The sequence below is a fragment of the Rhinatrema bivittatum genome, chromosome 11, assembly GCF_901001135.1.
Source record: "Rhinatrema bivittatum chromosome 11, aRhiBiv1.1, whole genome shotgun sequence".
Classification (NCBI taxonomy): domain Eukaryota; kingdom Metazoa; phylum Chordata; class Amphibia; order Gymnophiona; family Rhinatrematidae; genus Rhinatrema; species Rhinatrema bivittatum.
In genome coordinates, this window is record NC_042625.1 from 10348427 (window position 1) to 10361368 (window position 12942).

The 12942-nt window shown below is 44.5% G+C and overlaps 1 protein-coding gene across 2 annotated transcripts in view; it reads left to right on the forward strand.

Moving 5' to 3' along the window:
- TTC28 (tetratricopeptide repeat domain 28) overlaps positions 1–12942 on the forward strand; it is a 2190403-nt gene that overhangs the window by 2028422 nt on the left and 149039 nt on the right. For both annotated transcript variants that reach the window (XM_029572102.1, XM_029572103.1), the window contains exon 14: positions 7851–7995. In XM_029572102.1, coding sequence (XP_029427962.1) covers positions 7851–7995 — 145 coding nt within the window. The remainder of the gene's footprint in view (positions 1–7850; positions 7996–12942) is intronic.

The window sequence follows — 12942 nt, forward strand, 5'->3', positions numbered from 1 at the left end:
CTCCTCCAAGCTGCCTCCCCTGCCTGTGCAATGAGATACCGCTCCTCAGCGTGGTAGGATCCCGCTTGCCAGTCTTCGCGGCGGGACGCCACCAACACTCTCACCAGGCCCTCCTAAGCTCTGTGCATGCCCGACGATGCTCCCTTTAAAGGGCCCCTGGCAGGAAAAGGGGATCTGTGCCCTGTGATGACATCATTGGAGCAGACCTATAAATGGCCACTGTAGCATCTCCTCCTTGCCTCAGTAACAGGTCTCCTACAGTCTCTGTAGCATTGGTTGCCTCAGCATCCTCCCAGCGTTCCTGTCTTCAGTTCCTGGCCTTTTCTGCGTCTGGCTTTCTCTGTCTCTTCAGTTCCTTGCTTTCTCTGTCTCTTCAGTTTCTGGGTTTTGCCATGGTCTTTAGTTCTTGTAGTATTTGTTTTCAGTTAGGGTTCTTAAGCTTGGAAAAGAGACAGGGTACATGATAGAAGCTTATAAAAACATGAGTGAGGTAGAACAGGTAAATAAAGGATGGTTATTTACCCTTTCAAATAATACTGAAAAAGGAGACACTCCCTCCATGAAACTAACAACCAGCAGATTCAAAATGGATCATAGAAAGTACTATTTCCTTCAGCATACTATCAAGCTGTGAATTTTGTTGCCAGAGAAAATGATTAAGGCAACTAGCATAGTTGGGTTTAAAAGAGGTTTGGACAAGTTCCTGGAGGAAAAGTCCATAACACATTTTTAGCCAGGTAGACTAAAGAAAGCCTTTTCTAATCCTGAGAGTGAGTAACAGGAATTAGATCTATTTTATAGGACCTGTCAGGTACTTGTGACCTGCATTGGCTACTGTTAGAGACATGATATTGGGCTCAATGGGCCTTGGTCTGACCCAGCATGGCAATTCTTATGTTCTTAAGCAATAGTCCAGTCATGAGCTCCAAAGAATCCCATAACAATGTTATAGAAAGGCACAGATCTGTGGATGGGTATAAAAGAATTGCAAAGTCCGTGAATATCACTCAGAGCATGGTCAAAACAATTATTAAGAAGTGGGTGGTGTGTTGCACCATCAAGACCCTGCCTAGATCAGATTGTCCCTCCAAACTGGATGACCGAGCAAGGAGACTGATCAGGAAGGCAACCAAGAAAACAATGACAACTTGAAAGAGCTACAGGCTTCCATGGTCAAAATCGGTGAGAACAATATGCCAATCTCTCGACCAAACTGGCCTATATGGTAGAGTAGCAAGAAGGAAGCCATTATTCAAGAAAGCCCACTTTGAATCCCATTTGAAGTATACACATTCAGTAGCCATGTGGCAAAACGTTTTGTGATATGACAACACTAAAATAAAACTTTTTGGCCTGAATGCAAAGCATTACATTTGATGTAAACTGAACACTACACACCATCCAGAGAAAAACCATGCCTACTGTGAAGATTGGTGGTGGCAGCAACATGTAGGAATGTTTCTTATCAGCAGGAACACTTGTCAAGACTGAAGGGACAATGAATGGAGAAAAATCCTTGAGGAAAACCTGCTGCACTCTGCAAGAAACCTGAATTTGGGATGGAAGTTCACCTTTCGGCATGACAATCTGAAGAACATAGCCAAAATTGCACAAGTGGCTAAGGAACAAAAAGTTAAGGGGTAGATTTTCAAAGGGTTATGCGCGTAACCCCGAAAACCTGCCCCTGCGCACGCCGAGCCTATTTTGCATAGGCTCCGCGGCGCGCAAGCCCCGGGACGCACATATGTCCCGGGGCTTTGAAAAAGGTGTGGGAAGGGGGCGGGGCTGGGGGGCGTGGTGCCGGTCCGGGGGCGGGACCAAGGCTTCCAGCACAGAGGCCATGCTAGGGGAAGGCAAATAACTCCTGAAACAAAGGTAGGGGGGGATTTAGGTAGGGCTGGGGGGGTGGGTTAGATAGGGGAAGGGAGGAGAAGGTGGGGGAGAGCGGAAGGAAAGTTCCCTCTGATTTCGGAGCAGCCTCAGAGGGAATGGGGAAAGCCATCGGGGCTCCCTAGTGCTCGGCGCGTGCATGGTGCACTAGTGTGCACCCCCTTGCGCGCACCGACCCTGGATTTTATAACATGCGCGTGCAGCAGCACGCGCATGTTATAAAATCGGGTGTACATTTGTGCGCGCCGGGTAGCGCGCACAAATGTACCCCGCGTGTGCTTCTCTTAAAATCTACCCCAAAATGTCCTGGAGTGACCCAGAGACTGGACCTCAATCCAATTGAAATTCTGTGGCATGACTTGAAGATTGCTGTCCATCAATGCTCCCAAAGATCTTGAGAAAGCTTGAGCAGTTTTGTGAAGTAGAATTATCTAATATTGACAATCTAGGTGTGCAAATTGGTGGAGACCTATCCCACCCGAAGTACAGCTGTAATTGCTGCTAGTGCTTCCACCAAGTATTGACTCAGGCAGGTGGTGACTTCTCCAGTTGCCGGTGCCTGATTTCCGTTTTGTTTTCTGGATATGTACAGGCTTTGTCCCACAATGAAACATGTTTGGCTATGAGAGTATGGTGTGTTGATGAGTGAAGACCTCATTTAAATGCATGCAAATCTGACTCACTGACACAACAAAATGCAAAAATGTTCAAGTGGGTTTAGGCTTTTGATAGCCCCTGAATTGGAGGCTGTAGGCATAAATAGGTGGAACATAAAGAGGAGCAATGGAGTTAGACCAGTAAGAGAGGTTTTACATTTTTTTAGTCTGCTTTTCGGCACTTCAAAGCAGATTACATTCAGATACTGTTGGTATTTCCTTATCCCCAATAAGGAATGCCGGTATTTAACACCGTACACACCATAAATACCGCAGCGCGAAATGCGTGTGCAAATTTAAAATGAATACTCTAGTGGGAGGAGTTTGGGCAGAGTAAATGGAAATGAGGGTTGATTAACGTGGCTTGGATAAAGTAATGCAGAGCAGTGCAGGTTTTAATGCTGGAAATAACTGCACTTTTTTCTGTGCATTGTGCCTGCGTTACCGGCCGAAACAGGATTTATCGCAAATGCCAGGAGGGGGAGGGGAGAGAGAGAAAGTGCCTCTGTGGAGGCTGAGTTATAATTGAACTTTTTATACCAGTGTAAGAGGGGGCATTATGAACTCAGGGTGAGGTTGGGTTTTGGGGGGCAGTTTTACATGCACAGTCATATGTACCAACAGCACAGTTACCATCAGTCAAGATGTAATCGGACCGATGCAGTACAGTGCAAATGCCGGCTAACAGTGCGCTCCAACACTGTTAGCCGGCATTTGGACGCACGTTTTGGACGCGCTAGCTTTACCCCTTATTCAGTAATGGGTAATAGCGCATCCAAAACGCATGTCCAACCCCCCGCGCGATTCAGTAAGCAAAATGTGCGGCCAAGCCATACATTTTGCTTTCAAAAACTAGCACCTACCTTTGGGTAGGCGCTAGTTTCTGCCGGCACCGGAAAAGTGCCCAGAAAAGCAGTAAAAACTGCTTTTCTGTGCACCCTCCCACTTAATATCATGGTGATATTAAGTCGGAAGTCCCGAAAGTTTAAAAAAATAAAAAATTTAAAAAACAAAATTTAAAATGGGCCCGCGGCTGTCGTGTCGAAAACCGGACGCTCAATTTTGACAGCGTCTGGTTTCCGAGCCCATGGTTGTCAGCGGGCTCGAGAACCGACGCCGGCAAAATTGAGCATCAGCTGTCAAACTCACTGACAGCCGCTGCTACCGTCAGAAAGAGGCGCTAGGGACGCGCTAGTGTCCCTAGCGCCTCTTTTTACCGCCGGGCCTAATTTAAATAAATTAAGATAATGTATCGCATGCACAGGAGAGCGGGCACTCGCCCACTCTCCCGTGATTTTACTGTATCAGCCCGAATGTGATTTGGAGGGATGAAAGGTAGAGAGAGCATGGTAGAAATCTACTCTTCTTTCTCCTTTCATCCCTCCAAATCACATTAAATCTTCACTAATGGTAACTGTGCTGTTCGTATGTATGACAGTGCATGTAAAACTGCCCCCAGAACCCACCCCACCCCAGAAACCTCACCCTGAGTTCATAATGATCCCTCTTACAATGGTATAATTAACTTTTTTGTGAGCCTCTACAGAGATGCTCGCTCTCTCTCTCTCGCCATTCACGATAAAAACCCTTTTGGCTGGTAACATGGCTGCGGTAGATTACTCAGTGTGCGATGTGAAAATAACATGCGGTGCGATAAATGTTTCATGTGTTGCAGTAAATACCAATGTAGTATCAGGAAAATTTGCCTAACCATGCCCCCTCCCCCCCCCTTTTTTTTTTTTTATTGTGGGTGCTATTTTCATAGCAAAATAATGAATCTAGATCTGAGTTTGTACCTGAGGGATCAGAGGATAAAGTGACTTGCCCAAACTCACAAGGAGCGGCAATGGGATCTGAAGTCTGGTTTCTCTGATTTGTAGACCACTGCTCTAACCATTAGGCTACTCCTCCATGCCAAATGAGGGCAAGACCGTAGGGAAGATTAAAGGGTTGAGGAGAGACACAGGGAAATAAATTAGAGATAAGGGGTGATAAAAAAAAATAAATGAAAGGGGATGATTTGGGAGATGGAATGGAAGAGAAAGGTACAAGAACTTCATCAGTGATGAACAGCTTAAGAGTTATGGAAAAGCTGAGCTGGGGAAAAGCGAGAAACTAGAGAGACAAGCAGGAACAAAGACAAAGCTAAGATACACAGAAATGAAAGAAAGAGGGGGCTCCTCCTATCTGTAATATTGTCTCACCTCTTGGCAGCTAAGTAAGTAACTGGTTACAGGGAACTGAAGTGCTGTTATAAATTTATAAATATAAAAGCACTTCTGTTCCCTGTGACCAGTATCATGTCCCAAACCATTCCCAGCAGATAATCAATACCGTTAGTTACTCTACTATGTTTAGAAAAGTTTATTTGTGGAATACTGGTCTAGCTGAGATCTAGCATCTTTGCACTAGATTAGATACAAATACATGGACAGATAATCTATTCACTAATTGCTTCATGTGCTGCAGGTGTCCTTTACTGCGCCTCTCATTGTGTGTCTATGCTTAAAAGCAGGTAAGGAGCGGTCACATACAGTTACTGCACTCTCATCAGTAATCTGGGATCTCTTCCTTCTTCCATTCCTACATCTCCTCCTCTGAGTCCATCTTGTTCGGTTTGCTAAGATGGTGACTACATAGCCTAATTAACCGCTTAGCTGCTTAAGCTATCACTAAGCTTCCCACGGGCCAAGATAACAGCTTATTCCTCCATCTTGTGTCTCATGATATATGCTTCAGCTGTAAAATGGCAACTATCTTATATTGAAAACTCATACCCATAGTAACATACATGAATAAATAGTCCTGAGGTTAGAACATTCTCGGAGACTAAGACGAATATGCCAAAGAGACCAGAAACATATCAGTGCCATCAAGCACGTAAGATACATGGTTAATAGTATGCTGAAGAGTTTTGGCCCCTCAGCACAATTTAGCTTGGCTGTTCTGTCATAAAGTCATAAGTAAAGTCATAAAAATGTTAGCAAACATGTATTTTATTTTTGCTTCAAATTTTATAATACTGCTCGGTGTTAATTAAACTGACTTGGCTCATGTTTGAATGTAAAAGCAAAGCTAGAGCCCTTCGTTCAACCTGGATGCCAAATTTTCTGGCTTGTCCATTTCTAGCTCTGTCAGCCATCTCACATTTCTAAAACATCATAAAAACATATATAAAGAAAACGCCATTAGTTTTTAGAAGTGATCAGAATTTATGGAGCTAATGTGAGAGCAAAAAATGCAAGGTGCCCAGGGTTCAGAATAAGTAGGCAATTTAAAGGTATGGACATTTCTGGGTCTAACAATACCAGGCGTCCTCGCTCGGAGACCAGACCACTGGAGATCAGCCATAGATCCTCCTTGTTTTTCCAGTTGAAAATTGTTATGACTTTTAGCCTTTCTCAGCCTGCAGGGACAGAATGAATTTATGGCCAAGACATTTTAGTAGATAATGCTTCGGTTGCTGAATGGTGCTGTTAGCGTTTTTATGTGGTTTGGTAGTTCTTCATAATGCAATGGCCACGGAGTTCAAAGGCTCTCACACTTTTTTCCTTCCAAATTGCTAGCTGTAGGCATCTGTGTGGTCCTGACCTGAACATAGATAAAGCATCAGAATGTCATTAGCACCCTGCCAGAGAATCTTCTAGCATTTGTGTATGGCTAAGGTGACTTTGGTGAATAAAAAGTTAATGTTTCAAGTGTTTGCACATACTGGGCCAGATTTTAAAACTTACGCTTGCGGGGTACATTTGTGCGCGCTACCCGGCGCGCACAAATGTACACCCAATTTTATAACATGTGAGTGCTGCCGTGCACATTTTATAAAATCCAGGGTCGGCGCGCGCAAGGGGGTGCACACTTCTGCACCTTGCACGCGCCGAGCCCAAGGGGAGCCCCGATGGCTTTCCCCATTCCCTCCAAGGATTTCGGAACGGCCTTGGAGGGAACATTTTTTCGATTTCCCTCCCTTCTAACCCACCCCCCCCCCCGGCCCTACCTAAATCCCCCCCCCCCCCCCCCCCCACCTTGACAGAGTTACGCCTGCCTGGCTCGCCATCCCCCGGCACAGCCACTGCGCTGGAGAACTCGGGACCGCCCCCGGACCGCCCCGCCCTGCCCATTTTTGAAAGCCCTGGGACATACGCGCATCCCGAGGGTTGCACGAGCCGCCGAGCCTATGCGTGCAGGGGTAGATTTTTGGGGGTTATGTGCGTATATCACGCGCATAACCATTTGAAAATCTATCCCACTGTGCACAGCATGAATATGCATTTTGCTGTCTACATTATAGCCCAGTGGTTAAGCAGAAGATTAGAGAGTGATATATCGAGGCCTTTTCTGTGTGAAGGGAATTCTTTTTTGGATGTGACCATGTTGCTACAGTTGGGAGTGATTAAGTTGCTACCTGTTTCTCTCAGCAAGGCAATTTCTTATGTTCTTATGTTAATATGTGCTATGCCCTCCTACATATAAAGGGGTAGATTTTCGAAGGGTTACGGGTGTAATATACGCGCGTAACCCCCGAAAACCTACTCCTGCATGCGGTGAGCCTATTTTGCAAGCCCGGGACGCGCGTATGTCCCAGGGCTTCGAAAAAGGGGCAGGGCCATGGGCGTGGCAGCGGTCCCAGGGGCAGGCAGGCGTAACTCCATCAAATAAGGTAGGGGGGGATTTAGGTAGGGCCGGGGGGGGTTAGATAGGGGAAGGGAGGGAAAGGTGGGGGGGGGATCGAAAAAAAAGTTCCCTCCAAGGCCGCTCCGATTTTGGAGCGGCCTTGGAGGGAACAGGGAAAGTCATCGGGGCTCCCCTTGGGCTCGGCGCGCGCAAGGGGGTGCACAAGTGTGCACCCCCTTGCGCGCGCCGAGCCTGGATTTTATAACCTGTGCTCGCTGCAGCGCGCACATGTTATAAAATCGGGTGTACATTTGGGCGCGCACACTCATTTAAAACACCTGGCCCAAAATTTGTTGTAATGTACTAATAAAATGTTTTTACTTCTGAAGGGCGGAAGAGTAAAGAGTGGCCCTGTATATTAACACTTAACGATATAAGTACTGCAATCACATAGCCTGGTAATATTATTTATGTTGACTCATTTGCAGGAAGTGATTTGTACAATGTTTTATTGTTTAATTCATGCCCTTTTCATGCTTACCTTTCATCTGATTAAAAATACTGATTTTTACTTAAACTTCTGTGATGTTTCTGGCAATAAACAATCCAAAAGCAATTACATGATATTTACAAACCCTACTATTTTCTGTGACTTGCTTAATAACTTGATCCTTTTGTTTTTTTCCTCAGAAGCTCTCAAAGTATGACCAGTCTGTTTAGTAACAGCATGTCGCCTGTGAAGGACAATGCAGCTTCCTTACCCAGGAGTCACAGCTCTTTCAACAAATCTCCACTGCGAGCACTCTACGACCTGCTCATAGCACCAATGGAAGGGGTAAGTGATTCCTTGGGCGTAAGGCTTCTGCAGATTCATTTCCATAAAATATTCGTCCGTTTGGCAAATATTGGCCAAGGGAAGTTCTGAGGAATGTGAATAGAGCTCCAACATCAACACTTGTGAGACTTTGTTTGAAAACTAGTGCCAAACTTGTTCAATTTCTAGGGCGTAATTCATTAAGGCTTTTCTTCCCTTCTGTGTCTATAGGAAAAGACTTTGATAAATTGTGCTTCTAAAGCATGTCTGTTAGACACACACAAGGAGATATTTACTTTTTGTTCAAACTATTCACACGGGTCCAGAGACAGACATTGTACAATGCTCAGCTGAATCTAAATAATAGCAGCTTAGCAAGAGATACTCTTTGTTCTGATCTGTTGTTGAACCAATGCCCCAGCAAGGTGTTAGGTGGCATTGGGTTGCAACAGGTGATGTCTTTGGAGTTATATCATTCAAAGTCCTGTGGCTTTTTTTTAATACTATTTTTCATACTTAACTTTAATTATAGAATGTGTATTATTAGGCTTAGCTACAATCCGTAATCAACCTAATTATCACTGGTAGCCCTAGGCAGAATTGAAACAATTCTAATATGCTTTTATAGTAGTATTTCATATTTGTTATGAACATAGAAGTGGGTTACCTATTCTCTGCTTAGAGTTGACTTCCGAATGTACTCACTAAGGGAAAACTCTCAAGTTATCACAGCTGGATTTGTTTCACACTTTTCTGTATTATATCACCCAGATGACATCATCAGGGAGGGCTCATTCCCTTTATTTTCTGTACTTTGCACAACATTCAGTTTAACTCCCGCATTTTTCTCTGCCAAGAAAACAAGGGTTACAAGTCCCAGAAGGCTTTTCAATGCAAGCTAAAATCATGAGAGCAGCCAAAATTATTCTCCGGAACTAACCAGTTCGAAACATAACATTCCAGCACAGGCCGCAAAATAATAATGTTTCATTCCAGATGTGGACAGTTTGAAAAATAGTTACATCTGTCCCTAATATTTGTTTGGGGTTTTTTTTGTTTCAGGCAAAAATAATAGAAAAAACACTTACATGTTAGTTTGCCTGCAGAGATATGAAATGGTGTATATTTTGCTCAAAAAAATTTAATTTTCTTTTTCAAGGATGGGAAAAAGATCTATAGAAGAAAAAGCAAGAAAAAGCTTGTGTGGAAATTATTGCCTTAGGGTAGCAAACTTAGGCCTGGATTCATCAATCATTGCTGAATGATGAATCCAGCGAAAACGGGGGGCGGGCCTGCGAAAGCCCGCAGCCTTCGCACCACCGCGGTGTCTTCGCTGCCGGCTTTCGCACCGAATAGCGCCACTGTGAAAGGTGGTGCTATTCGGCGCGCTACTGGCGACGATAACGTTATTAACCTTATCGCCGCCAGCGAAGACACCGCCGAGTCTGCTTCTTCGCCAACCCGACTCCTCCCCTCGCCGCCTCGACTCCACCCGAACTCCGCCCCGAATCGATTTTGCATGCGATAAGTCTTTAGAAAATAATCCCGTTAGTTTGCGATGGGGATTGATTCATATCTAACAACAACAAGTGAAGGAGTAGCCTAGTAGTTAGAGCAGTGGGCTATAAATCAGGGTTCAAATCCCACTGCAGCTCCAGTGACCTTGGGCAGGTCACTATAAGCACCATTGCCTCAGGTACAAACCCAGATTGTGAGCCCTCTGGGGACAGGGAAATACCTGCAGTACCTGAATGTAATCCACTTTGAAGTGCTAAAAAGCAGAAGATAAATCAAATAAAGGGGCAGATTTTTAAAAAGTACGCCGAATTTTAAAAGATACGCGTGTATCTTTTAAAATCCGTGGTCGGAGTGCGCAAGGCTGCACAAAATCGGCAGCCTGCGCGCGCCGAGATGCACAGCCTGCCTCCTTTCCCTCCGAGGCCGCTCCGAAATCGGAGCGGCCTCGGAGGGAACTTTTTTTTTGTCCGTCCCCCCCCCCCCCCACTTTCCCCTCCCTTCCCCTATCTAACCCACCCCCCAGCTCTAACTAAATCCCCCTCCCCTACCTTATTTCGTTGAGTTATGCCTGCCTCTGGCAGGCGTAACTTGCGCTCGTCGCCGGCTCCCTGCCCCGGCACAGGCTATATTTTTTTCTCAAATATCCACCTGTACATATATTGTTTGTTGTTAATTTATTTTTCGAATGTTCCTTTAAAATCTCTCTTTCTCTATCCTTCCTACTGCTGTGCTCTCGCCTCCTTCATTGCTGCTCCCCCTTCCCTGTTTGTTGTATTTCACTCTCTTGTTAACTTGTTACAATGTAAACCGGCAGGATGTTCTGACGAATGTCCGTATATAAAAATCAACAAACAAATAAATAAATATCAAATATGGTAAAAAAATATGCACAAGAAAATAATAAAGACTGAGCCAGAACCACTAAGGATAGTTAAAATCTTAATAGTCCAGGAAACTGAGTTCCTTTTACCAGTTTTCCTGCACAGAAGAAATGAAGCACTATCAGGGGCTTTCTGAAGACATGAAAACATAAACCTGGCTCAGCGTAGCATGATGGTAGAGCGGATGTGTATGTCACACTCTGACAGCCTTAGCGGCCTAGGCCCTGCTGAACTCTGTGCTTTTATTCCATTATGGTTTTAAAAGAGCGCTGGTGGAAAACACATTTATTAAATTGTCTCTGAAATGAAACAAACATACTCTATTCGTTCAGCATATTTTTATTAATAATGGCAGAATGTCAGAAGAGGTCTGTGCAGTGCAAATGGTTTTAAGTTGCCACTTGGGAATATGTTTTATAATAGGATTTTTAGGAAACCCATTTAGCTAGCCTAGTTTTGTTTTTCTACTCTTTCTTATCTGCATCTTTTGGCCAAATTGAAAGCTTTGTACACTCCTCCCTCTCCGCTTTCCCCCTAGGTCGAGGTTCATTTGAGAGGCACAGATGTGTGCTGAGGGAGAGGCCTTAAAACGTCATGCACAGCTGTCAGTATTTTCCTTTTCTCCCTCATTTTCCCTTCACGGAGCCCAAAGAACAAGGCTGCCATGTGTGGCTTGATGCTGCTCTGTTCAGCATCTCCCAGGCTGCCATGTGTGGCTTGATGCTGCTCTGTTCAGCATCTCCCAGGCTGCCATGTGTGGCTTGATGCTGCTCTGTTCAGCATCTCCCAGGCTGCCATGTGTGGCTTGATGCTGCTCTGTTCAGCATCTCCCAGGCTGCCATGTGTGGCTTGATGCTGCTCTGTTCAGCATCTCCCAGGCTGCCATGTGTGGCTTGATGCTGCTCTGTTCAGCATCTCCAAGGCTGCCATGTGTGGCTTGATGCTGCTCTGTTCAGCATCTCCCAGGCTGCCATGTGTGGCTTGATGCTGCTCTGTTCAGCATCTTCCAGGCTGCCATGTGTGGCTTGATGCTGCTCTGTTCAGCATCTCCCAGGCTGCCATGTGTGGCTTGATGCTGCGCAGGATTCAAACCAGCAGCCTGATAGCTGCACAGGAGGATCTTCATTTTCTACCCATTTCTGTGGGTGACTGCTAAAGGCGAGGTAGTTTCATAGAAAACCTACCCCATCTCTGCTCTGAAAGCTTTTATGAAATCTCTGTCAGATGTTCCCAATTCAGTCATTGACTACCCTAATAGCTGTGGTTTCCAGACTATTGCCAGTGGTATATTTGCATATATTAGGGCAAAGAATAAGGCTAATTTGCTTTTTGTGATTACCCTGGAATTAGAGCTAAAAATATGTAGCAGAAATATGTAGCATGCCCATTTGTTTCACAAGTACTTCAGCTGTCTGTTTTAGCAGAGTAATTGTAAAGAGCTGTTTAGATGAAAGACTCCATACACATACAAATTAATAGTATGATTTTTGTCTTTTGTAGCTGATTCTGGTGTCTATTTTTCAGGGCATTGTTGGGTTGGTCCATGAGCAGTTCTGTTACATGCTCCTGACTTTAAATTTGTTGTCCCAGCTCAGTCAATAAAAGGGACACAAAAAGAGAGACATAAGAACATGCCATACTGGGTCAGACCAAGGGTCCATCAAGCCCAGCATTCTGTTTCCAACAGTGGCCAATCCAGGCCATAAGAACCTGGCAAGGAACCAAAAACTAAGTCTATTCCATGTTACCATTGCTAGTAATAGCAGTGGCTATTTTCTAAGTCAACTTAATTAATAGCAGGTAATGGACTTCTCCTCCAAGAACTTATCCAATCCTTTTCTAAACACAGCTATACTAACTGCACTAACCACATCCTCTGGCAACAAATTCCAGAGTTTAATTGTGCGTTGAGTGAAAAAGAACTTTTTCCGATTAGTTTTAAATGTGCCGCATGCTAACTTCATGGAGTGTCCCCTAGTCTTTCTATTATCTGAAAGACTAAATAACCGATTCACATCTACCCGTTCTAGACCTCTCATGATTTTAAACACCTCTATCATATCCCCCCCTCAGCCATCTCTTCTCCAAGCTGAAAAGTCCTAACCTCTTCAGCCTTTCCTCATAGGGGAGCTGTTCCATCCCCTTTATCATTTTGGTCGCCCTTCTCTGTACCTTCTCCATCGCAATTATATCTTTTTTGAGATGTGGCGACCAGAATTGTACACAGTATTCAAGGTGGGGGTCTCACCATGGAGTGATACAGAGGCATTATGACATTTTCCGTTTTATTCACCATTCCCTTTCTAATAATTCCCAACATTCTGTTTGCTTTTTTGACTGCCGCAACACACTGAACCGACGATTTCAATGTGTTATCCACACAATGTAATTTATCAATTACAATTAGGAATTTAAAATATTTGCTTATTTTAAAGGGCCCAATAGCTAAAACTTTCTTCCTTAGTCTTCCAGTAATGACTGGAAAGGCGTTCCTGCCAATTTTTATATCTTTTGTGCATGAATATGTTTTTTAAAGTATTTTACAAACATGGATATTTGTTGGAACAAA